Raw genomic sequence first — 26,851 nt, forward strand, 5'->3', positions numbered from 1 at the left:
CCTCACGCGTGCTAGGCAATCACTCTGCCACTGAGCTCCAGCTCCAGCCCCAAGACGTCGTAAATTCTATTCAAGGATCCCCGGCATTCAGTGCTTGCTTGTTCATGCCACTGAGTCAAGCCCTTCAGGGGCTGAAGAGAGAGGAGTGGGCTGGAGGTAGCCTCTTAAAATGCAAGATGTGATGGGAATGGCAGGGCACAGACACTCGCCTTATTTATTGGTGTAGCCCAATCTCTTATCTCCTCTCCAGGACTCTTTTCGGATACAAGTATTTCACAAAATCAGCATCAACCAGTATTCACTACTTCGAGGCCTGTTTTAGCCCAATAAATTGGGAATGGAGGAGGCGGTCTTATCCCGAATGGGAGACGCCCAGCGCTCCGGGGTCCAGGCCAAGCCTGCCTTCCTCGCCAGCAGCGCCTGTAAAGCGCGACCCAGAAACTCGCGAGGCGCCGCGAGGCCTACGCACGCCGAGGTCCACCGAGGCGTCGAGGTATTCGCTGGGCGTTGCGGTCGCCCCTTTTGGCGGGCTCGGGCGCCCCGAGGCTCCGCCCCCCGGCGCGGTACACCCGCACCCGCGGAGGTGGGCGCCGCGCTCCCATTGGCGGAGCAGTCCGCGAGGCCCCGCCCTCTCCCGGCCCCGACGCGAGCACGTTGAGTGGCGGGGGCCGGCTTAAGAACTGCCCGTACGAGGAGCGGCTCCAGGGCCGGGGTGGCACGTTTGGGCGCCTGCTTTGAGGCTCCTAAGAAGCTGCTAGGTCGGGAACGCGGTCCGCGGCCACGGGGGGAAGGGGGTGGGTGGGCTGAGAGCAGCTCGGCGGCGAGGCCGGCCTGCCGCCCCTTCCCCCCACGTCCGTCGACCTTGTGGGCAGAAGCCTCCCGGAGCTCCTCACGCCGGCGCGATGGCGAGTGCGGCGGAGACAGAGGCCTCTCCGCCGACGGACGCGAGTTGGGAAAGTGGCGGCGGCGGAGACAACGAGATGAAGCAGGCGCTTCCGGACCTTGAGTCTTCCCTACAAAATGGCGGCGGCGGCGGCCTCACCATCGCGGAGCCCGGCGGCGGCGCGGGGCCTGAGGAGGCCGCGGGGGCCGAGGCTGCCCAAAGCCTCAGCCACGAGCAGCCTCAGGACTCATCTGAGACGGGCGCGGCCGCTCTGCCCCAAGGCCCCGAAGAGCCCGAAAGGCCTGTTAGGAGGAGTTTTCAGATCCCCAGGAAGAGCAGAGAAAAGAAAGGTGGTGCCTCCCTTTCTCCCAACCCCTCTTTCTCTCTCCCCTCCATCTTTTCATTAGAATCTCTCTGTCGCCTCTTCCCACACCCATCCGAGACACGTAAACATGCACGCAGCGCCAGCCGCCTCTCTCCTCACTGCCACGGCCGCCCAGCTGCTGCGCTTGGTGCGAGAGGAAAGCGGTGGAACCACGCTCCGCTGCTCCCCCTCTCCCGGTGGAAGTTGGAAGTAGCTCAGGTTTGAAGCTTCTCGGTAAAGCTGCAGCTCCCAGAGAGGAAAGATGGTGCTCGGCGCCCCTCCTTCCCAACCCCTGAAGGCTGAGAAGCTGATGTGTTCTCCTAAAGATGCTTCTGACAAGTCTCACTGTGGAAATAGCCCGTGGCCATGGATTCTGGGGCTTTCTCCAAGGCCATTGCGTTCTGAGGACCACAAGTGTTTCTCCTTACGGAAATTCTTCAGTTATATGTGTCTACTTGAAATTGGCTTGATGTCAGCGTCTTCCCGTATTTAGAAATCTGCATTTAGTAGATGTGATCCATGCACACTGTTTTCCATCACACTTCATTTCCATATAGGTTTTTTCCTTGTCTTTGAAGCATTAGATTAATAGGTCTTTTTAAATCCAAACATAGTGTATGACTTTTCTTGTATTTGAAAAGAATGGGAAGGTAGGTTCTTGGTGCAGTAACTTCCCTTTGGGGGAAAAAAAAAATGAGTTCACTTATGCCCAAGACTCTCCAACTTGGTTTTGAATTTCAGATTAAACAAGTCCAGGCTTAGTTTTTGAAACCAATATGGGAACAATTACATTAATGTTTACCTTTTTAAATCATAATACCATGTTGTAAAACTTAAAATGGAGATAAAAATTAGTGTTAAAGTTTCCTGTTATTAGGGGATTATTTTTGACTATCCAATGATTTTGGATGCTCTAGACTTGCTTTAAAGTTACTCATTTTTGCCCTGTTGAGTAGATACGTCTTTTATCGTTTGCTTTAGAAACTAATAGGATTTTTTTTAATTTGAAGAAAGCTTTTTTTTTTTTTTTTTTTTTTGTCATTTGAATCTTAGTGAAGATTTGGAATCTTGACTGAAGCATTGTGCATACCTGTAACCAGCTCCGTTTGCGCAACTTGAATTTTCAGAGTACAGATATAGTTCATTTCTTTTTGGATGACAAAGCCAAGGAAATCCTTGCTGTGAGAAACCATGTTGACAAACAAATTTAATCTTTGTCCATTAACATGAAGATGTTTCTAGAAAAATCTTTCAAAGTGAGTTAAAGTAGTATTTTAGGATTTGGATTAAGATAGTCAATTCTCTTGGTGTATTTAGATAAGGTGTGGTTATTGTCAATGTGAGAACAGTTAGATCCTCACATGAAATTGCCAGTTGGTTGAAAATAGGTTGGAAGTACAATCAAATGGGCTCTGCTTTTGAGGGTAGAAGGTTAACATTTTTTTCGCAACTTGATAAAATCTTTTTGAAGTCTCTTTTAAGTGTCTAAGAATATGAACAAACCACCATACCCTTTTACCTTTTGTTTGGACTGAAATACTGGCTTAGAAACCTTTACATTTTGGTTTGAAATGTGGGGAGGCACTGTGGTTATCTTTAAACTAGTTAAACGAAATCCAGAGAAAATAGAGAAATACACATCACTTGAAAGACTTTTAAGTGAAAATGATTGAGGAATTCAGAAATACAAATCCTGGATGTTTTCTCCCTGGAGTCATTTTGAGGGAGGTGTGTTTTCCATTTTCACTTAGAGGTAAAATATTGTTACCTTACACGTGTAAGAAGGGTTGTGGGTAAGGAAAATAATCACAGTGTACTTTTTTTCATGTTTAGTGAAAAAAGGTAATTTTTAATATTTATACACTGAGCAGCATTGTTTAGTATAATAGCAGTTTGAATAGAAGTTCTAAAAATTAAATAAGCAGCTATTTTACTACCATGGATTTTAAGCTGAGAAGTTAATCTTTTAGTTTCAACTTTTTATTGAAAAAAATTAGGAGTGCAGGTCCTGCTAGTTTCACATTTCCAATATCATCTGGAAGACTTAACGGTAAAGGTATCACTATGGGATCTGGCTAGGTTTAATTAGTTGTGGTCATCTGAGTCTCTTTATTTTGAGTATTAGATTATTTTTAGTAGGTGTGCCTGCTTGAGCTTTTTGCATCAAAAGCATTTGTATTTTAATATCACAGATCTTTGCTTACAACTATGCTTTTCCAGTAAAATTTAAGATTAGAACTTTAAAAAAAAAAAACCTAAAGGTAAATACTATGAGTATAATTTGTTGTCTTTGAAAGTTCTTTTCTTGATTTTGGCAATAATTAGCGCCATTCTAATTGAAATAATATGTGTGGCAAACACATAGTGCTTCATTATGGGTGTTGTTTTAAGCATTTCATGTATATTAACAAAATCTCAACAATCCTATTTGTACAGATGAGGAAACAAGTATTGAGAAGTAACTTGTCACACAGCCAGTAAATGGTGGAGTTGGAATTTGAACCTAGGTGTAGAGTACTTAGCACCACTCAATGGTGTGACAAAGATTTGTTAGTTTTTGGTCTAACCTGTTTGGGGAAAACATTTTTCCCTCATCAAAATTTAGAAATATTAACATGTTTTCAATCTTGGAGAATTTTGAGTTGGAGAAATTGTTTGCCATGAACATACTTAATTATTAATTAGTACTGACATATTTAAATGACCTGTTGACTAGAAGGGCATATGTGTTTTACTATTTTTTTTGTGGTGCTGGGGGTTGAACTCATGACTTCATGCATGCTAGGCAAGTGCTTTATCACTGAGCTACGTGCCCAGCTTTGTTTTACTGTTTTTGATTTGTGTTATTTATTGGTTGAGCTATTTTCTGTAGTATAAAGAGGCACTGTCCTTAAATTTAACCAAAGTGTATAATTGTGTTTTGTTAGATGTTTACCATTACCATCTTTGATTCTAAATTTAGTAAGTCATTAAAAGTAATCTTAATTGGTAATTTTATTTGATAAATTTTTTCTCCAAAGTTCTTGGGGAGTGATGATGATGAACTTCCTAGAAAATGTTGGTTAAGGTTTTCTGTAGGGGATAAAGGAGTTTCACAAATTACCTGAAGCTCATGTACCAGTTTCCATACTGGTTTAGTCCAGGAGAGGTAATGGCCCTTCCAACCTCCCATCTTTTTCCCTCAAGAAATTTACAGTTACTTTTTGAAGCCAGTGGGGCCAGATGGGAGCAATGATGTGTTTTTGTGAATTTGTGTGTGTTTGTGTGTGGGGGGTTTATCAGGGCTTGAACCTAGGGCCTCCCTTGTGCGAGGCAAATATGTGCTCTACCACTGGGCTATGTTCCCAGCCCCTTTTTAAAATTTTATTTTGAGACTGGGTCTTGCTAAGTTGCCCATTCCAACTTTGGACTTGTGATCATGATCTTCCTGCCTCAGCCTCTCAAGAAGCTGGAGTTACAGGTGTGTTCTACACCTCAGGTCAGCCAAGTCTTAAGGAAGTTTACATTGTATTTCAGTAGTTGGATATGGATGATTGCTTTAGATCTCCCTGAGTAGAAGTAAGCCTGACCTGGAAAGTCTAGATAGAACCTAGTCATTCACATAAAACTTCTGATAGGTGCCTATAAATTCTAAACAATGGAGGTAAAATTTTCCTTAACCAGTCCTCAGCTCAAAAAAGTTGTTTCATATTTACTGGTTTCTCTTGATTTCCACCAGTGTATCCTTTCCTAATTCTGCACTGTCTCCAACCATTTTGGTTTACAGATGAAAGGCCCATTCCTAAAGCATTATGTCTGTAGTAATTTTTTAGACTAATGTTTTATGTTTATGAAAATAAGCACTATGTCTATACCAAACTGCCTAAATTGAATATAACTTTGAACTTTTGATTGTATGTTACCAGTAATTAAATTTTTTTTTGATGTTAGTATGACTGGGAGTCAGAATATTTGAATTCTAGTTCTATTTCATTAGTTTCCTGTTTGAATCAGAAATCTTAAGTGCCCTTCTAAATTTGTGTTCTTCAATCTCTTAAAATATATCTAATAATGAGTTTGTCAGTAGGGAAACCTTGTATGTTCAAAGCCAACGCATATCTTTCTGACATGCTTTTAATGAAATACGCAAGGTTGTGATTGTGTGTTAAAGTACTTATATTGTTACTGCTGTTGACCTTTATATATCAAAAAAGTATTAGGACTTTTGGCCCTGTCATCTCTAGGAAAATTAATATTAGAAAATATTTAAGAAAAGAGGTTTGAAAGACACATAAGAGAATAGAAAGCATAATAGTAGAAATCGGATTCTTGATACTTTATAGCTGATTTCCTGGGCCTAAATGTCCTATTTGATTTCCTGGTCTATAACATCAGGAAATGATCACATTTTTCCAGCTCTTGACCCCATGGGAGATTACAGTTCGATTACCCACACATCTTTCGTTTTGCTTACAGAGGTTTGGAACCATTGTATTTGAATTCCAACTGCCCTCCCTGTTTATTTATCTAATCTTAGGCGATGGCAGTTTTATTTGATAAACAGACATATTGAACTTCATGTTTTGATGATCAAACGGGATAATGCATGTAAAGCTCAGTATCTGAAAAGTGGTAGTGATCTAGTAATAATTAGACTCAGTTACTGTCAGAATCTAGAGAATGGTATATTGGATATCTACTTCTCTAAGTGAAAGGGATAATGGAGATATTCTCTCTACTTCAGTAGTCACATAGTTGTTTTTGTCTTAATAATGATCCAAAATGGAGGTTATGCACACATAGGAGAGGTGACAAGATACATTGATTAAGGTATTTTGCAGTGTTAAGAGATCAGGAAATGTACCTTCTGAAGATTAACTTAATAAATTGCAAAAACCAGCTTGTAAATGTGGAATCTTTAGAATAGTTAGAGTATAATTTTTATTTTGATAGAAATGATCATTGGAAAAACTCACCTAACTGGTGAAGTAAATGAGGCATTTGAAATATGAAATGCCTACACTAGGTATGTATTGATAGATCTAAAGTCATACAACTCTTCCTGTATTTTCATTTGCAAGAATTTTTTTTTCCTTATTGAGTTTTCTTGAGTACATTCAACTGTATAGGACATTGCTTTGGAATGAATTGGAAGTTTTTTTTTTGAGGAAAATTAGAATGTAAAGTTATGCAAATTTATATTGGACTACTTTTGATTATACTGGTATAAATAGTGTGGGGTAGCTCTACTAAAGAAAATGTTTATGTACACTGTCAAATTTGAAGCCATGTAATATTTTTGATACACATGTGAAGTTACTGTTTAGAAACATAAAAATTATGCATAAACTTGACTTTGAAAATGAAACTTGGCCTGTTTTGGATGTGAAAAACCTATAAAGACTTCCACATGCTGCTTTCCTTGCCAAGTTTTTCACAACTTAGTAGGAGATAGTTGTTACAGAAATAAGATGTTGGTTTACCCTAGTGTATTTTCTAAAACATTTTGAATTGTGATGATGTATTTATCTTACCTTCTTTTCTGAGCTTTCATTTTGTTTTAGATGATTGGATTAGAGTGAATCATCTTAATTTAAAATGATAATCATATATTGGTAGTTGTAGATTATATTCTGTATTCAGTATAAAATAATGTGTCCACAAAGTTTATTCTCATTTCTTTATGTACGTACTTCAGCTCTTCAACCTACTTGGGGCAACAGTCACAGTTCTACCTACTGGCATATGATGAGTAATGAACAAAGCAACCATAGTTCCTGCTCTTGGAGTTTACAGTCAATAAATTATTCAGTACATCTGCAAATTTGATTATAGGATACTTTGTGGTCTTATTCAATTTTAAGCTTTCTTTTAGTCAATATTTTTATTAATTGCATTACTATAACCCTGTCCACTTTATTCTTTGTATGCTTGCAGTCTCGAAATAGTTAGCCGTTTGCTTTATACACATTCTTTCATTGGAAACTACTTTTTCTCTCCTTTCTTGGCAATATTGAGGATTGAACTCAGGGAAACTCTAACATTGAGCTGTATCCCCAGCCCTTTTTATTTTGAGACAGCGTCTCCAAGTTCCCTAGGCTGGCCATGGCCTTGTGATCCTCCTGCCTGAGCCTCCTGAATGGTGGTGATTATGGGCATGCACCACCATGCCTAGCTTGAAAACTACATTTTTACAGATGCTTCTATGATGCACACGTGGTTTGTTAATATATCACCTAACACAGTGCCCTTTATAATTCAATAACCATGTGTAGAAAATACAGTAAAAACAGCTTATTTATCGGTTAGCTGCCAGATGACATACTTTAAGAGCATGGTACGAGAATACTTCCATTAGTGGTCTATTTTGATGAACATTTATTGACCTTTATTAAGTTTTGGAGAAAAGATAGTATAACGTAGTTTTTATGAACAGTTCTACGGTGAAAAGTGATTCCTTTTTGGTTTTGGGAAAATATATACATAGACTGGATGTTTGAAATTTATTAGTAAACTCTTTCAGGTGTAAATTGGAAGTTTGAGGTTATTAGTAATCCCAACAAACAAATTGGATATTTTAGATTGTTTTAAAAATTAGTATGTAGAATGGTTGAGAATGTGGGGAATAAAAACTTAGTACAGTAGCAGATGCTTAGTACTTGTAACAGATACGTTGTGCTTTGTTTACTCATGCATTGCTTCATATATAGCATGTGACCCATGTAGTGGCTATTAGGATTGGTGGAATTCTCCATTTTAAGATGAAAAAGCTAAGCTGTTTGGTTAAATTATTTATAAAGTATCTAGCACAAAACCAGTATATGGTTGGTCTGGTATTTGTGTTCAGGTTTGAATTCAAAGATCCACATTTTTAACATTTTACTAAGCTGACAAAATAATAAAGCTATTTATATGCAATATACTTTGCCACTTAACAACTTTAGTACCAGTATCAATCACTTTATAGACACTTGTCTACATTTTTAATGTGTTCATTTATGGCATAAGCATTGAGTTTACTGAAGTAACATCCCTAAAATACTAGTTCAATGTGACATGAAATAGTTGAGAAAAGTTGAGTATATGCATAGAATCTTAAAACAGTCTATAAACAATTTAGATTGCCTAATGTAGCATTCCTAAAGTTTGAAAATTGCAACCTCCTTGTCTGTTTAAGGCCAGATCCTCATTGCTGAATGAACTGGTCAGTCTAGCAAACTGGTTTTGATTTTTCTACAGTGAGTTAATAAATCTCTTGTATGTCAATAAAATAACCTCGATGCTTTTTTTCTACTTTTAAGTTAGATTAAACCCACAAAAGTAGAAACTACATTTAAGATGAAATTTTAAAATTAATAAATGTTTTTTGTTGTAGCACTTTTCCAGCCACTAACTCCAGGCTCTCGAGAATTTGAAGATGTTTTAAATATTCTCCATTCATCTTACCTTGAACCAACTTCAGTAGCAAATTTTAACTACAAACGTGCTTGCTTGATACATAATGAACTTTTGGAAAAGGAGGTATGTTTTCATTTGTACTTTTGTAAGAATCTTTTCAGCATCAGTTACCAGCCTGGATAAAAACTTTTTCTCTAGACATTCTAGCTTTTAGGAAGGCCAAATTACAGAAGGGTGAACAGGTTTTAAATGGTATAATTTATACCTCCTAAGCATTGTTGCTATAGTACAATATTTACTACATTAAATTCTGATTAACGTGAGATTATATGAAATAGTTTATAAGTCTTTAGGGATAGGTTTACTGTTTAATGGTTTAATGGTAAATTTTTTAATACCAGTTTTTGGGTTTTTTTTTTTTTTTTTTTTTTTGCGGTATGAGGATTGAACCCAGGAGTACCTCACCACTGAGCCTACATCCCACGCCCTTATTTATTTTTAGACAGGGTCTCACTAAGTTGCCCATGCTGGCCTTGAACTTGTGATTCTCCTTCCTCAGGCCCCCCAAGTTAATAGAATTACAGGCATGTGCCACCAATCCCTGTTTATAATATGACTTTTTACTCTATTTTGAGCACATACTAATTTAATGTCTAAATTGGAAGATAATGAAATCATGCGTGTGTGTATTTTTAAGGATATGCTTATTTTTTTTTCCACCATCGCTTGGTTGGATTATGGTAACATCATTAGTGGAAATTCTTAGTACAAAAGTATTAACAAAGGGGGAAGAGTTGAGCAATTAGTGAACCTAAGTTTCATGTACAGATTTGCTATTTGAGTTTTGGTTTAGAAAAAGCCAACAAGTATAATTCTGAGATAATATAAATGAGATGTTGATAAATATTTGACATGTAAAAAATTAGAGTATGGTAAATTCTTAGTAGAAACTTAGTTAACATTGATAGAAAATAGATGCTTGATAGAAAATAGGGAGAAAAGAAATTGAGCAGAAAGTACAGGGGAAGAAGAATTTCTACTTTGTTAGATTTGGGATTTCATGGTGAAAATTCTTAACCCTTTGCTTAACAAACAATCATATACTAAGGAGTTTTTACAGATTCAGTTTCATTTAGTTTACAGAAAAGCGAAGAGAACTGAAGTCTGATGGTCGTTTAGACAAGGAACTTTCAGAATCCTATGCATTTCTCATGGTTGATAGATATCAGGTGAGTTAACCCATTACAGAAAAACAATACGAAGATGTTTCTATTGTAAGTTAATTATTGATACATTCGATAAGTGTAAATAACATTTTTCTGAACACGAGTTGAAGAAATGATTTAAGATGGTAAAATGTTTCATAATTATCAGATGTGCTCCATTTTCTCTGACCAATCCTGTTTTCTCTCCCTAGATGTTTGATAATACATTTTCCTTTATTTAAAAAATTATCTTTTGTATTATTAATTATATGTTCCTTTTGAATTAAAGATGGTGAGGTGGAGTTACTATGTCTTTAAATATTTTGCTAGTTCTAATTCTCTAAAAGGGAATAGAAATGTTTGTGAGAGACAGGAATTCAGAGTTATCTGTCATACCTAGCACAAATAAAGGTGTATTCAAAATATGATTACTTTGGAAGTGTAACTCAGTTTCATGTTTATATTTAGTCATGAGCTATCATGTAAATGTGAGATTTCTATGATGTAGAATATACATGGTTTAGAAGTTTAGATTTTACTTAAAACACATATACAAATTACCTTTTCATGTTTTTAATATTGTGATTGCAAAATGAAATGTTTTGTTCATTTAGGTTCAAAGTATATGTGAAAAAGGATTGCAAGTGGGCCAGTCCAAAATAACGATTCTTGGCAGACCTTCCATGGGTAATTTTTTTTCTTTTTTTCTTTACCTACTATTAATTTGCCTGTGAAAAATAATCTTAATTTTGCTGCAGTCCTTGTAATTATTACTGCATGCTTTATCATGTTTCTAGAACACTAGTTTCAGATTCTGAAATGCATAAAATTTTTTCTTGTGTTTCTGTTTTGCATGCTCCTAAATGATTAAAAGTTAGTTTTTTAAATGTCTTATTCTAGTTCAAGTGCCTTTTTAAAAAATGTGTAATTAATTTCATTTTTTAAAAAATTTTACTTTGGTTAAACATCATCTGTCTGTTATATCTTTTTTTTTTTTAACAATTTTTTTTTTTTTTTTTGTGGTGCTGGGGATTTAACCCAGGGCCTTGTGCTTGCAAGGCAAGCACTCTAGTGACTGAGCTATATCCCCAGCCCTTAAAACAATTTTTTAAAAATATATCTTTTTTTTTTTTAGTTGTAGATGGACACAATACCTTTATTTTTTTAAGGTGGTGCTGAAAATTGAACCCAGTGCCTCACACATGCTAGACGAGCACTGTACCACTGAGCCACAATCCCAGCCCTCTTATTACATCTCTTTAAAAGTTGTTATACCTTTTATCTCTTTCACTATTGGTTAAGTATTTGGATTTCTTATTTTTATTCATGCCCTACTTACTCAAATTCTGTCATTTTTCTCTATTAGGTATCTATCTTTCTAGGTATGCTGATTTATTGCAAGCTAACCCTTTGGAAGCAGGGGCAGTGGGTGATGTTGTTATTTTTAAAATAATGAAGGTAATTTGAAATTTCATATCTCACCTATCAAAAAACTTCATTTGCATTGGTGGGGGTGTATTGTGAATTGAATCAAGGGTACGCTACCACTGAGCTATATCTCTATACCCTTTTTTTTTATTTTGAGGCAGAATCTGGATAAATTGCCCAGGTTGGCCTCTAACTTGAAATCTTACTTTAATTTCCTGAGTTACTGGGATTACAGTGATCTGGATTTTAATTTTATTAGACTGTCCTTCAGAGTTTGATTAAATTAAGAACACTTGTTGAGGCCCACTCTTGCTAGTATATGAAAATACTTTTGAGAGTGGTTTGCCATCTTTGATCTAAGCTAGCTATACCTAATTGTTGTTTTCTAAAGAAAATGAAGAAAAGAGGGTAATGTGTTGCCATAATTTAGGTTAGTGAAGTGTTATGAATAGATTTTCTCTTAACCTATTAAAATATTAATGTCATAGTTAATAATCATATTTAGGTAGGCATTAAAAAGTTTTCTCTGTTTTAGGGTAAAATAAAGAGTATATATGATCCCATGGGTGTGAAAAGTTTGGAGTTAAATAAAAATGCTTTGGACCCCACACCAAAACATGAATGTCATGTATCGAAGAATGCCAGTAGAATTACATCACTTTTGGCTTACAGAGCCTATGAGCTTACTCAGGTATGTGCCTGGAACCATTGTAACGTTATGACATCATATCTGTTTGTTACCAAATCCTTCAAAATATCTCTCTTTCAGTTCCCTCTGCCACCACATCAGTATCTGGTTTCTACATATCACTGCTAGATTCCAGTGTCTCTCACTGCAGTGTGTTCAGTGTTTCCAAGATGGCTCAGACATACAGTGGCTCCTCAGACCTACAGGGTAATATTCAAACTCTTTAGTTTTCCCTTGTAGGCTGTGACCTCAACGTGGTTTTTGTACGATCACTGCCTTTAGCATACTGTATTTCATTTGAAACCTTGCTTTTTTTCTGGGGCTGAAAAGATGTACCTAATAAAACACTACCTATCTTTCATGGTAAAGTTCAAGCCTCTTAAAATATTAATTTATAACATTTCATACTGTTGACTTGATAGTCTCTATTTTTATTAAAATACAAACAATTCTTTAAAGCTTCCTTTAGGTATAATTGGTATAATAACTACTCATTTTTTTTCTCCCTGAAAACATTTTAGTTTTAATTGATACATAATTGTACATTAATGTATAGTGTGACATTTCAGTACATATATACAATGTGTCACCAGATCTGGTAATTTATCATTTTGTGTTGGGAGCATTTAGAATCTCTACTAGCTGTTTTGAACTGTACAGTTAGTTGTTAATCATAGCTACCCTACTGTTCTGTAAGACATTCAAAGTTATTCCTCCTAACTGGAGAATGGAGCTCGGGTAGAGTATGTGCCTTAGCCATGTGTGAGGTCCTACGTTCTGTCCCCTTTACCAAAAAAAAAAAAAAAAAAGTACTATTCAATTGTACCCCATACCTTTAACCTACCTCTCTACATTTCCCCCTTTTACCCACCCATTCCAGCTTTCATAACAACTATTCTACTCTTTAGTGCTGTCAGATCAACTATTAGAGCAACTTTTTATCTTCTGTGTAGAAGTGAGACTGTGTAGTATTTATTTGCCTTTCTGTACCTGATTTCCTTCATTTTAACAGGGTCCTCTTAGCTGTTATCATAAATGATACAATTTTATTCATTTTTATGACTGAATACTTATGTCTGTATTTTCTTTATCAGTTGCTAAACTGTACATATTTGAAAGTGTAATACTTGGTGAATTTTAATGTTATCCTTTTTTAAAAATACCTTTATTTTATTCATCTTTATGTGGTGCTGAGAATTGAATCCAGTGCCTTACACACGCTAAGACAAGTACTGTACTACTGAGCCACTACCCCAACCCCAATGCTGTGCTTTTATATGAGGTGTGACTATAAACTAATGTTATGTTTTAAACAAACAAAAAAGTGACAGGGCTGGGGATGTAGCTCAAGATAGTGCTTGCCTTGCTTACATGAGGCCCAGGGTTCAGTCCCCAGTACAGAAAAAAATATATGTCCAAATGGGTTGTGAAAAATTGTGATGCTAACCTACCTAGAAATATTCTTTCTTTAAATTTTACTGTACTTATGTAAAATAAAATTTATTCTTTTTTGAAGAATCTCCTAGGGAAGACCTTTGTTTGGGGGTAGCAAAAATTATATTCCCCAGAGTCATCTGGAGTTGAATCATTTGATTACCTTCTGGAGAGTATATTGATAGCTGTACCTTCAGTGTAGTTATTGGTTTCTATAGGAGTACTTGGAAGCTAGCTGTACATTTCAAGACACTTCCTGAGGCTTTTTTTTTTTTTTTTTTTTTTTTAAAGAGCAGAAACATCAAAATTGATAATTTCGCAGAGGAAAGGACTTTTAAGAGTGCTGCTTTATTTATGAAATCTGATGCAGCCAGACACAGTGTCCCCACAGTTTGGGGGACAAGGCAGGAGGATTGCAAGTTCAAAGCCAGCCTCAGCAGCTTAGCAAGACTCTGTCTCAAAAAGGGTTGGGGATGTGGCCCAGTGGTTAAGCGCCTCTGGGTTCAATCCCTGGTGCCAAAAAAGAAACAAAACAAAACAAAAAACTAAAAGCTGAAGTATTCTTTTAAAATGAAAATGACTAGTCTGCAAGTCACAAAATCCTAGCCTAATGAATATGGTGCATAGGTGAAGGGGAGAAGCTGATGGGTCAGAGGAAGAGTCAGCTGCCTTTGTCACCTTTGTTGTTATAATTTTCTTTGCTGGTTTCTTTGAAGATGGAGTCCAGTTAGGTTTTCCTTTTGAAATAATAAGCATAATGGTACTTGGGTTTGGTTGAGATTATGGCCTTAGTATTCTACTTTTTGTACCAATCTGTACTAACCTGGGAGTTTAGGTTCTATTTGTAATAATTTTGCTGGAAAATATCTTGGATATTCCCAGAGTCACCTCTTCAGAAGTAAACTTTGGAATGACCAATAGTAATGTCCTGGGATCTGATACATTGTAGCAGAATATTTTATATCACAAAATGAATATAAAGTACAAGTTTTGTTAAATCAGTTAAGCTGGAGCTATAACTTCAGAATCAGAGATGGTTAAATGGTTTTTGTTTCTCAAAAATCAGATAAACGTTTCAACTCTGTACTACTTGCCTACTTAAAGAAGTTAATTTTCCGTTTTTTTATATTTAGTATTATTTTTATGAGTATGGCTTTGATGAACTAAGGCGAAGACCAAGGCACGTTTGTCCGTATGCAGTTGTGTCTTTTACTTACAAAGATGATATACAAACTCTAAAGTTTGTACCTTCATCCAGGTAAGATGAATTTTAGACATTATCCAGAGTGATATGTTACAGAATTTATGGTGTTGAGTTAGATGGACTACTTTGTTTCTCCGCCCCCACACCTCCATTTTTTAAAAACTTAACTGGATGCTCAAATGTTCATGATGACTTTTTAGGTCCATGTGAAAGCTGGATGTGGTGGCCCATGCCTGTAATCCCTGCAACTGAGGGGGTGAGGCAGGGGATTGCAAATTCGAGGCCAACCTTAGAAACAGGCCCTAAAGCAACTTGACAAGACTCTCTCAAAATTAAAAAAAAAAATAAATAAGTAAAAAGGGGTGGGGCCGTAACTCAGTAGTAAAGCATCCCTAAATTCAATCCCCAGTACTCAAAAAAAGTCAATGTGAAGGATAAGAGTGTTTGACTCTGTGGACATGTAAACTGCAGGTTACTTAAACCTTATTTACTTAAAGCTCTATTTTTGTTGTGGAAGGCTTATATAGTTAAATGGCAATTTTAAAAAGTAACATTTTGTGCATTAGCTCTCCTGAAATGAGGAGCTTCTGTAAAACATATCAGCCCCATCTCAAACCAGTTAACTCATATTAAGTAGGAAGCCTAGTCCATTGCTGATTGAAGGCTTCCTGGTGATTCTGATGTTCACCTGCTTTTGTGTACTGTTAATGATTATCTTGAAACCTGTAATTGAAGGTGATCAAATATAAAGCAGTTGCCCTTTTCCCTAAGAGGTGATTCCGCAAGATTTAGGTTGGTTGGGTTTTTTGTTTGTTTGTTTGTTTGTTTTAATAACCTGCAGTACTGGTCATTGAACTTGGGTACTCTTCCTACTGATGCTGCATCACCAATTCTTTTATTTTGAGACAATCTTGCTTAAGTTAACTGAGGCTGGCCTCAAACTTGTGATACTTTGTCTCAGCCTCCCAAATTGCTGGGATTACAGGTGTGTGCCACAGCACCCAGCCACACAATGTTTTAACCAAATGGAATAGTACATTTGTAGGGATACAGGTGAAATGGTCAAATGTCTACTTGTTTTTATGCTGAGTTCCTATAAATACTTAAAATCATGTGTGCTATTGATTAGAAATGACTTTTAAAAAGCTACATATCATTATACATTTCAAAGTTGGCCTCTTAAATTGGTTTTCCAGATCAAATTATCTTCCATTTTAAGTTGTTTTCAGATCTAGTACTTATTTCATGTTAGTGAATAAGCCCTGGAAATGATCCACAGCCATAAGTATCTATTAATAAAAAAAAATTAAGACAGTTGAGTTTTTAATTTTATTATCCTGTATTTATGATCCTCATGATACACACATTTGCTGTAGCATTTTTTTCATAAGTGACCTTTAAATATAGCTAGCACAGCCAGGTGCTGTGGCACACACCTGTCATTGCAGCTACTCAGGCAGGAGGATTGCAAGTTACAGGCCAGGCTGTGCAACTTAGCAAGACCTTATCTCAAAAAAACAGGGTATGTTGTCCAGTGCTACAAGTTTGCCCAGAGTTTAATCTCCAGTATCCCCCCGTATCCCACCCCCAAAATCCCGCATTTATATTTATAAGGTCATATACCCTAAAAATAGTAACTTGATTTTCTTTGTTTCCTCTTTGCTTCCATCTGTTGTCCACCATATCATTTCAGACAAACATTTTTTGAACATCTGTCTTGTTCCTTGAATGTTCTCCTGCCTTGGGACACTACATTTGTGATTCCTTTTCCCCATTATTTCCATAGTTTGTTCTTCTGATGTTTCCTTAAAATGTGAGCTCAGTGAGGCCTTGCCTTTTTTTTTTTTTTTTTTTTTTTCTTTTTGGCAGTGCTGGGGATTTGAACCCTGGGCCTTGTGCTTGCAAGACAAGCACTCTACCAACTGAGCTATATCCTCAGCCCAGGCCTTCCCTTTTTAAAATTTTAAATTTAAACTCTTGTATTCCAGCTGGGTGTGGTGGTGCACACCTGTAATCCCAGCTGTTAGGGAGGTGGAGGCAGGAGGCTCCCAAGGTTGAAACCAGCCAAAACTAAGTGAGACATTGTCTCAAAATAAAATTGAAAAACGAGTTAGGGGTTTAGCTCAGTGATAGAGGACACACCTAGTGCACGAGGCCCTAGATGTAATTCTGAATACCACAAAAATAAATAAACCCCAGTACCTATGTCTTTTTTTCTCCATAGCACTTAAAACCCTCACCATCTGGTAAACATTATTCTTTTTGGTTAAACTCTATCCTATTTGATTATTGTCTGTGTTTCTCATTAGAAAGCAGGAACTTTGTTATGTTTATTCTTGTTACCTAGAATTGTGCCTGATAAATAATAAAAACTTAGTAATATTTATTGAATGATGAGTGAACATATTTATATGTTGAAACTGTTTTTCTTATGAAGAAGTATTTGACAAGAGACCTTAATAGACTTGTCTCTGTTAATATTTTTTGGGGGGCAAGAAGCTCCCTTAAATTTTGGCAAATATGGTTATGTGATCAAAGTAAGTACTTCTTATTCTTTAAATTTGGATTTATTAAATTTCAAAATGAGTAATTTGTTCTTGGAAGGATTTCATTCTCTTGTGTGGTACACCCTTCAAATTTATATATTTAAGTATGCTATTAAAATTTATGGGCTGTGCATGTGGCTTGGTGGTACTGCCTTGTTTATAGCTTGTGTGAGGCCATGGGTTCAAACCCCAGCACCCTTTTAAAAAAATAATAATAGTAAACACTTACATCAGAGTCCTAAAAAATGTTAACTTTCATGTTGTTATCAATCAGTAATGTTGTTTTTTTTTAATTATTTGTAGATCTAACAGCTTTAACACAGATAGAAACATAGGTAAGTTGAAAGAATAAGTACATATAGTAAAAGATTAATAAGTTCATTTCCATAATGAGTGAAAATATGCAAAGTATGAAAAAGTAAATGAGGCCATGTTATGATGTAGCATCAACACTTGGTCATCCAAGCATAAGAAGGTCTTTTTTAAGAAGCTCCTGCCTAAAGGATAGACCAAAGGGTTTTTACACTGATTGAAAATGGTAAATGGTAAAACATTTTACAACTTGGCCTTTTTAAAGTTTTATATTCATCAGAGCCAGGTGTGGTGGCACAAGCCTGTAATCCAAGCTGCTCAGGTTAGGCTGAGGCAGGAGGATTGCAAGTTCAAGTTTATACAGGTAACTTAGCAAGACCTTATCTCAAAATGAAAAATAAAAAGGGCTGGGGGTGTATCTCAGTGATGGAATGTCCCTAGGTTTACATGCCCACAGGCATAATCCCCAGTAAACCCCCCGCCCCCCCAAAAAAATAAGTATTCATCAGAGGTTCAGAATTTAATTTCTCCATAATAAAAGTGAATGAATAGAAGATGAGAGACATTGTGGTCATTATTATAATAAGACATTATATATTGTTTATGTAGAATTTATGCTTTGGATATTTAGGAGCAGCTAAAGGGCATTGGTTGTATTGTCTTTGTTCTGCAGTTCTCTGAGGAACAAATGTGTTATTCGTTAAATCTGGAATGATTTTTTTAAGGAGGAAAGAACAGAAACTAAAATACTAGAATTGGAACTTTTTTATGAATGGAAATGTCACTTTTATGTTTGTTTTCCACTTGTGTCCAAGCATTTTCCCTCTTCTAGTAATTTTGCATTTACTATTCTGGGTTATCAAGAGATTGAGCTATATCATTTTTTTGTTTTTAATTTAGATAAATTTAACTACACCTTGTGGAAAGGACAGCTTTTAAATAAAGGAAAACTTCTGTGTTATATTTCTCTGAGGTCAGCCACTCGTGCTTTTTTGCCTATCAAGCTGTAAGTATAAGAAAATAGCAGTTGCTAATTGTTTCTTCTTTAGCTTTTTTCCTTTTTGTTATATACTTCAATTGTGCTTTGTTCCATAAGAACTTAAATACAAATGGTAGGAAGGTTGATTTCATAACTTTAGAAAGTTACTTGGCAAAAAGAGTCCTCTGCTTCTGTGTCTTGATATATATTTATGGTATAACATTTTTTTCTTAAGTGATTTTGAAATCAAAGAATTTAAAAAGTTTTATCCTAATTATATAGTTCTTTGTTGGAAAGATGTGAGTTAAACAGGCTCTTTTCAGCTCAGTCCTTTGCAACATATGTTAGAATTGAAGAATCTAAAGTGATATTTTGCTACCACCACTGTAAACATTTGGGCCTTTGTGAAGGTTAAGATTAACAGTTTATATTTGAATTGTCTTTAATAAAATGATAATCTCCTATCCTTTGTGGTTAGCAATATTTGCATTAATTAGTAAGATTAGCTTCTGGTTTCAAGATGAAAGACTGATAATATTGCTAGGCTATTTATCTATGTATATTGCCAGGCCTTTTACCTATGAATAGATATTTGGATTTCCCCTGTTAGGTCCCCTTTGGAATAAGGTGAGATATTAATGAACATGCTCTTCTTTTTTCCTGTGTGTGTGTGTGTCTCAGTGTCAGTCAGAGAGGGAGAGAATCTTGTTAGAGTTAAAAATCCAAGTAATGCAAATATGCTTTTTTGTTTTATCTTTCAGTCCTGAGAAGTTAGATGTTGAAACAGTTATGAGTATTGATCATCTGAAACAGAAAATTCCACCAGCACTCTTTTACAAGGAAACATATTTAGGTCCAAATGAAGGTAGAGTAATTTCACTTTATAAAAGATATAAAGAAACAGACTTAATTTGAATATTTATTATGTATTTTTTATGTCAGTTTTGAAGAATGGAATGTATTGCAGCCTTTATGAAGTTGTAGAAAAGACAAGAATTGGAAGTAACATGGAGAATTTACTGCAAAAACTAGAGAAAGAAAAACTTGTGAGTGAAAATTCTATAATATTCTTTTTTCTTCCTTGAAAATAAGTTAATAAGTGATTATACTAATATTTTGGTTTATTTTTGCCTTTGAAAGTACCATAAAGTCTTTTTGTTGTTAACCATTTAGCAGTATTTTACTATGACTAGTACTCTTTGGGCACAACACTAGACATTTTACAGACCAATCTTCTCATGAAGTGTTTTTATTATAGTGAGTGATTATGAATGTGATCATTAGCAAATATTTACTGTTATTTTCTTATGTAGGGTATATAGTTTAGTAAAGAGTAACACAAAGACTGTTCTCCTGGATCATACAGTGATGAATAAAGTTATTTAGATGCAGTTTGTTCCAATAGATAGATAGATATATGTATATATATACATATATATGTATATATGTGTATATATATGTATATATATATTTTTTATTTTTTATTGAAATTTTTTTTTTTTTTTTGTGGTGCTGGGGATTTGAACCCAGGGCCTTGTGCTTATGAGGCAAGCACTCTACCAACTGAGCTATATCCCCAGCCCCATAGAGCGTATTTGAAGATCCAAAAGAACAAGAAACTGAGGTCAAAGAGATAAAAGAACAGTGGAACATTTGGGGGAATTTGGGAGTTGTGTTGTATGCTACATCATTCAGGAAATGTTCAAAGACTGAATTTGATACTGAGAGCAAATTTTTTATTTTTTTATTTTTTTGGTGGTGGGGGTACTGGGGATTGAACTCAGGGACACTGTACCACTGTTCCCAGCCCTTTTTATTTTTCATTTTGAGGTAGGGTCTTGATAAATTTTCCAGGCTTTTCTGGAACTTGTGATCCCCTTGCTTCAGTTTTCTGACTAAGTAGCTGAGATGATAGCCACGCTCCACTGTGCTTAACATTTTGAAGAGTTTTAAAGGGAGTGTGATGAGGTTTAGAGTGTGTATGCAAGGCTGGGGAGATAGCTCAGTTGGTAGAGTGCTTGCCTTGTAAGCACAAGGCCCTGGGTTTGACCCCCAGCACCGTTAAAAAAAAAAAAAAAAAAAAAAAAAAAAAGTTTGTATGCAACATAATTAGATCTGTGTTTTGAAAGTTTACCTTGTTTACTCTAGAGAATAAATTAAAGTAGGGAGATGAGGGAACTAGAGGGTGATTATAAGTCGGCTCAGAAAGCTCATAAGAGGTTGATATAAAGGATACGTGAACCAGGTAGTGATCCAGTTTTAGCAAACCTCATAGGGGATTATTCTAACTATAACTACTTTCTTCATAGTTCTCAGTGATCATAGGTCCTTGGAAAGTGTTGGCTTTTAAATAATTTTTATCTGGAATATGCATACAAGGTATTCTGGATTATAGACCGATTTTGTGAATACTTCACTAGTAAGTAATTTTGCCCTCTTTTGCTGTAGTCCTTATTTCCTAGGGCATTGCAGTGAGAGGTCAGTTGTCATGAGTTAGCTGCATAGTCTATAAGCAAGGAATATGGACAAAAGATATTTTTTGTTTATAAAGAAGAAAGCAGCCCCTCGAACTCACCTCCTGCCTCTGCCATCTAAATGTCTACTTGAAAGAGTACTCAAAATTAACTCCTCAATTTCTGTGGATGTAAATAAAATCTCTCCAGCAGCTGGTTAGTCTTCTTTTACCTGGAGACTCCTTTAGATTCCTGGGTACTCATTTTCTCCTTGAAATGTACATACCTACAGAGATAACCCTCCAGTCTTGAACCTGGGGCTTAACCTAGAAACCTGTTTTGCTGTAATACACTTAGCCTTCTTGCTTTACCTACTTGACACTCCCAGGTAGATAAGAGTTATCCTTTTGGATCTGAGCAATCAACTAGATAAATGACTACAGATACAATTCATAAGGCATATGAAGAATAAAATATTTGTGAGGGAAATGAAAGCTAATGGGATAATTCTAGAGTGAATGTCAATAGTGCTCATCTGATTTTTTGTGTGAAGGTTATGTTAGCTTCCTAGAATGTTCCTTATTTTTGCAAGAGATGAATATACAGTTGTTTTTCAGTACCTATGGGAGATTACTGTTAGAACCCTCTGTGGTTACTAGAATTTGTGGATGCTAAAGTCCCTCATATGAGATGATTGTAATATTTGGTTAACCTGTGCATATTTTCCTGTATACTTCACATCATCTCTAGATTACTTATAATACCTAATATAATATAAAAGCTTTATAAATAGTTGTGTATTACTGTATTGTTTAGGGAATAATGAAAAAAAATATGTGTTCAGTATGATTTTAGAGCCATTATAGTGCTATCTTCATAGTACATGGATAAGGAGTGAGTTGAACAATGCTCAAACGAATGAGTGCTGGAATGAGACTGAGGATCTGTAATGGTGGGAAGCTTCAGCAGAATATGCCTACGTAATATTTACGATGGATTCAGCATGGTGCTTGGTGTGAGCAGCAAATTTAAGTTTGGGGAACTTTTTTCCCAAGCATTTTTGATCCCCAGTTGGTTGAAATCATAGATGAAGATCCCGTGGATAACAAGGGGCAGACTATTTGTGATTAGGATTTTTTCTATTCCTTGTGTTTATAGATTTAAAGTATTGATTCTGGTTTTTAATTATTTTCAGGTTTTCTGTTTTTTTCTTGGGTCAGTTTCCAAATATTATGGTTTTGTGTGTTTTTTGGAATTTGTTCATGTCTTCTAAGTTTTCCAATCTATTGGGATAGAAGCATTCATATAGTTTTTTAAAAATGTGCTATGAGCACTTTCACATGGACTTTTCATTACTACTTTGTTTTTAAATGTTTTACAGACTGCATTTTGATTCATTGTATACAAATGGGGTACAGCTTTTCTATGGTTGTACATGATACATATTTACACCATTCATGTAATCATACATACACATAGGGTAATGATGTCTGTCTCAGTCCACTATCTTTCCTTCCCCCGCCCCCTCCCATTACTACTCTTACTAGTCATTTATAGAGGATTGTCTGCTTTGTCTTAATCACTTTTTGGTTTTGACCTTTTTTTTTTTGTATCTTTTACTTTTTTATTTCTGCTATTAATTAACTTCTAGTTTTTTGACATTTGGTGTTCATTTCTAACTTAAGTTGGAAAAAAGTCAGTGAATACTCAGTTTCAAGTAATGCTTTATGCTCATGCCACGTGTTTTAATGTGTATTTGTGTGTGTGTAGTGTTTTCATTTTCATTCAGTGCTAAATATTGTTTAGTGTTCATTGTATTTTTTGCTTTGCATGATTTAAAGGTATTTTAATTTCCAAGTTAAGGTGTGGAGATACTTTGACCTTTTAATGTTTTATTTCAAATTTAATTGCATTTTTATAAAAATATATGGGGATTATTTGCAACAATAGAGACTTGATGTAAGAACTGTGTGGTCAGTTTTTATACAGGTCCCCTTTTCTTTGAGGGAACTGTAGATTTTTTTGTTTAGGTATACCAGGGATTGAATCCAGGGGTGCTTAAACACTGAGCCATATCCCCAGCCCTTTTTATATTTTCAGGCAGGATCTTGCTAAGTTGCTTAGGGCCTCCCTGAATTGCTGAGGCTGACTTTAAACTCCCCACCCTCCTTCCTTAGGCTCCTGAGCCATGGGGATTACAGGCAATGTACCACACCAGGCAGAAATTTTAATTGTTTGATACACCATTCTGGATTGATGGCCATTTCCTTCTTTTTTGGGGGGTGGGTACCAGGGATTGAACTCGGGGGCACTTAACCACTAAGCCACATCCCCAGCCCTATTTTGTATTTTATTTAGAGACAGGGTCTCACTGAGTTGTTTAGCCCCTTGCCATTAGACTGGCTTTGAACTTGAGATCTTCCTGTGTCAACCTTCCAAGCTGCTGGGATTACAGGCATGCGCCCAGCCCATTTCTTTCTTACATATTTACTATACTGCTTTGTATTCTGGCTCCTATTTTTCCTTGAGGTCAGCTCTTGGTCTAAATACTATTCTTTGTAGGTCGGGATCCCCCACCCGGCCCTGGTTGCTTTCTGATCCTTTTTTTTCCCCCTTTGGTTTTTTGCAGTTACATTAGCTGGGTGTAGATTTGTTATTAATCCAACTCGGCATATTTTCTTCTGTATCTGTAAATTTAGATCTTCATTTGAAAAAATTGTTAGGTGTTATCTTTGTACCTTTTCTTCATTCTCTGTAGTCTTAATGTTTTTAGGACTATTAAAAGGTGTACGTCAGATCATCTCATACTGTTCTCCATGTCTACTTATCTTTTTTTTTTTTTTCTTTAGGTGTAGATGGACACAATACCTTTACTTATTATTTTTATTTTTTATGTGGTGCTGAGGATCAAACCCAGTGCTGCACACGGGCTAGGTAGGTGCTCTACCTGAGCTACAACCCCAGCCCTGCTAATCTCTTGTGTTTTCTATTTTACTTGTTTTTCTGGGCTGCATTGTAAGTAAATTTCATAACTATCTTCTAGTTTAAAATTCTGTCTCTGTCTATGTGTAATTGGTGGTTTTATCCATTCATTGAGTTTCTAATGCCACAGAGAATATTTTTCATTTCTAAAAATTGTATTTGATTCTTTTTGGATCTGCCTGGTCTTTAATAGGTTCTTATTCTTTCAGACATTTTTATTAAGTGCCTCTTATGTGCCAGGAATTCACACAATATAAGATTCATCATTTTAGTTCATCTACAACAAGTACTCTATCACTGAGCAACATTCCAACCTTTTTAAATTTTGAGTGGGTCAAAGTTGCCCAGAATGGCCTAGAACTGGGCAGAGATCCATAACACCCAAAATAGCGCATGATCACTAAGTATTCACTCTGTATTTCTACCTTTCTGCAACCATTGATCTATTTTCTCTCTGTGTGTGTGTGTATGTGTGTGTGTGTGTTCCGGACATTTTATATACATGAAATCATGCAATATTCAGCCTTTTGAACCTGGCTTCTTTTTACTGAGCTTAATACTTTCAAGGTTCATTAATGTTACAGCATATATCAGCACTTCATTCCTTTCTATGACTGAATAATAAATAATTATGTGAATAATGTCACATTTTCTTTGTTTTCATTTTTGACTATTAACAAAATGGTTGCTATGAGCATTTGTGTACAAGTGTTTGTATGAATATATTTTCAATTCTACCAACTCTTATTATAAATATTTCATAATGGATCATTTCATATTTTACACCTAATTCCAAGTTGATGCCTTCTGGGTGTTCAAATCTGTTTTTGTTGTTTTGTTTTTCTATTGTCACTTAGTATAGTTTACTTCCAAGTTAGGTGATTGAAGGTTGTGAGCTTGCTGGGCGCAGTGGCACTTTGCTATAATCTCAGCAACATAGGAGACTGAGGCAGGAGGATTGCAAGTTGGAGACCAGCCTCTACAATTTAGCACAAGACCCTGTCTCAAAATAAATAAAAATGCCTGAATTGTAGCTTCCTGGTAAAGCACTCCTGGGCTCAATCCCCAGTACAAAAAAAAAAAGGCTGTGAGCTCTTTGGTAGTATATTTCTTGGTTTCATACTGCCTGTAATTTTATAGTAATGATAAGAAAGAATAAAGTAGGAAAAACCCACAACTTAGTCTAGATTAATATAGTTACTGAAGGGGAAGAAAACAGTAAGTAATGATAAATAGAGTCAGCAAGAACATAGGGGGATCCAGTGTTTTTCCTTCCTTGCAGGGCTGAATGAGATTCTTTGTGCTGTCGTCACAGGTAAAACTCTTGGGGCCTCTGTGCCTTAGTGTTGTTGTTGGGTGTGGATTGCCAGCATTCTATGGATTTCTGGGTACATTGGTGTTCCTTAAAGAATAAGAATCTCTAGGCTACCAAGCCTTTGAATTTTATAAAAACTGTGTTTGGAGTAGGTGAGAGGTTAAAAGCGTCTAACTGGTTTTCCTCAGTGAGCACAGAACATTAAAAATCTTATGTTTTCCATCTTCCTGTTCTGACACTAAGGAGTTGGGCAAAAGTTAAAATGAATATACAATTGAAAACACCTCACGTCAAAGTATTTATGTCAAACAGAAATTTTACAGATAACAGAGTCTACTTATAGTACTCTCAGAAGAAATATCCTGGCCATAAGGTTAATGGTAGTCAGTACACCCACAGGGCCACATGTCACTTAGCAATGTCACACAGCCTGGCCTGGGGATTTCCAGGAGACAGGTCCACCTCAGCACAGATGGAATTTTGCTGTACCTTAAAACAAAGCTTCCTCTTGTTTAAACTCCTTTTATGACAGAAACCACTGGTAACTGACCTAGACTAAGTACAGGTATTAAAAGAGGGGAAGAATTCTCCCAAACTTTGAGAATGGTCTCCAGATGGAGATACTGCTGGTGAGTTAGTCTTCTGACCCCTTAACTGTTTTTGGCTCATACCACCAGCCTACTTCTGCTATCAGTCTTTAAAAGGGCTGCCAGAATGAACTGCTTGAGCATCAGATGGTATCTAAGAATCAATGTTGGCACTGATTGAATGGAAGGGCAGAAGTTGCACTTGGGGACACTGGTTAGCTAGGATCACCTGAAACTCCTAAATAATGATACCACTTTGCTTTTAAGTGTTCAAACAGTGTTTTTATTAAGTGAATTAGTTTCACAATCAATTTTTGTCCTTTAAATTATTAGTTCTTACATAGATTCTGTTTACTGGCATTAATAGTGGGAATTTAGGTAGCACAGTTTTCTTTTAGAACTCAAATACCCTTTTGTATTCAACTGCCATGCTCACTCAGTTCCTCAGGTATTCATTCATCCTTCCATTCAATAGATGAGTTATTTCAGTAGTCCCCGAAATAAGTTCTTTGCATTAGATTGTTTTCTTTCCTAGTCCTGCACAGTACTGTCAGGTCTTTTAGTTATTGTCATTTTAAGGAAACACTAGATTAAGAGGCTGTATTCTCAAAGACATTCCTGGCTAACTTGTCATTTTTGTCTTTTACAGTCTGACTCCTGATGTTGCTTTTTTAGACTTACACATTTTTCTTAGTCTGTTCTCACCCTTTTGCCAGTCTTAAGTTCTCGATATGCCTACAAATTGTCCAATATTTTATAACTTGCCTTTGCTTATGATGTATTTCCTGAAGTGTATTTCGCATAGTTTCAGGCTCTTGTCAGTGGTACCCGTTCTTCAGAATCTACCTTTGATACACTCTCCGTAAACCTTCTGTGATCATCTTTTACTACCATGTCTTTTTTTTTTTTTTTTTTTTAAATTTTTTTCCATATTCTGTTGCTTTGTATATCTCTTGGGAACTTTTCCGTCTTATGTACTTGATGGTATTTTGTGTAGTCTTCTCCCAATTACAAATTGGTTGTGATAAAGGAGCTTGTGTTGCTTCTTGAAGTTACTTCCAGGAGGGCAAATTTAATAACAAGTGAAAGATGTT

General features: G+C 36.2%; 1 protein-coding gene across 7 annotated transcripts in view; it reads left to right on the top strand.

Moving 5' to 3' along the window:
* Window positions 1-648: 648 nt before the first annotated feature.
* The window catches only part of Tasor (transcription activation suppressor), a 53,053-nt gene continuing 26,850 nt past the window's right edge, over window positions 649-26,851 (top strand). For all 7 annotated transcript variants that reach the window (XM_047531448.1, XM_047531450.1, XM_047531454.1 and 4 more), the window contains exons 1-11: window positions 649-1,233; window positions 8,602-8,747; window positions 9,761-9,853; window positions 10,444-10,516; window positions 11,196-11,287; window positions 11,793-11,948; window positions 14,513-14,637; window positions 17,433-17,464; window positions 18,342-18,447; window positions 19,182-19,285; window positions 19,363-19,466. In XM_047531448.1, the coding sequence (XP_047387404.1) occupies window positions 903-1,233; window positions 8,602-8,747; window positions 9,761-9,853; window positions 10,444-10,516; window positions 11,196-11,287; window positions 11,793-11,948; window positions 14,513-14,637; window positions 17,433-17,464; window positions 18,342-18,447; window positions 19,182-19,285; window positions 19,363-19,466 (1,362 nt within the window). In that variant the 5' untranslated portion in view covers window positions 649-902. The remainder of the gene's footprint in view (window positions 1,234-8,601; window positions 8,748-9,760; window positions 9,854-10,443; window positions 10,517-11,195; window positions 11,288-11,792; window positions 11,949-14,512; window positions 14,638-17,432; window positions 17,465-18,341; window positions 18,448-19,181; window positions 19,286-19,362; window positions 19,467-26,851) is intronic.

This window comes from Sciurus carolinensis, chromosome 17 (genome assembly GCF_902686445.1).
Source record: "Sciurus carolinensis chromosome 17, mSciCar1.2, whole genome shotgun sequence".
Taxonomy (NCBI): Eukaryota; Metazoa; Chordata; class Mammalia; order Rodentia; family Sciuridae; genus Sciurus; species Sciurus carolinensis.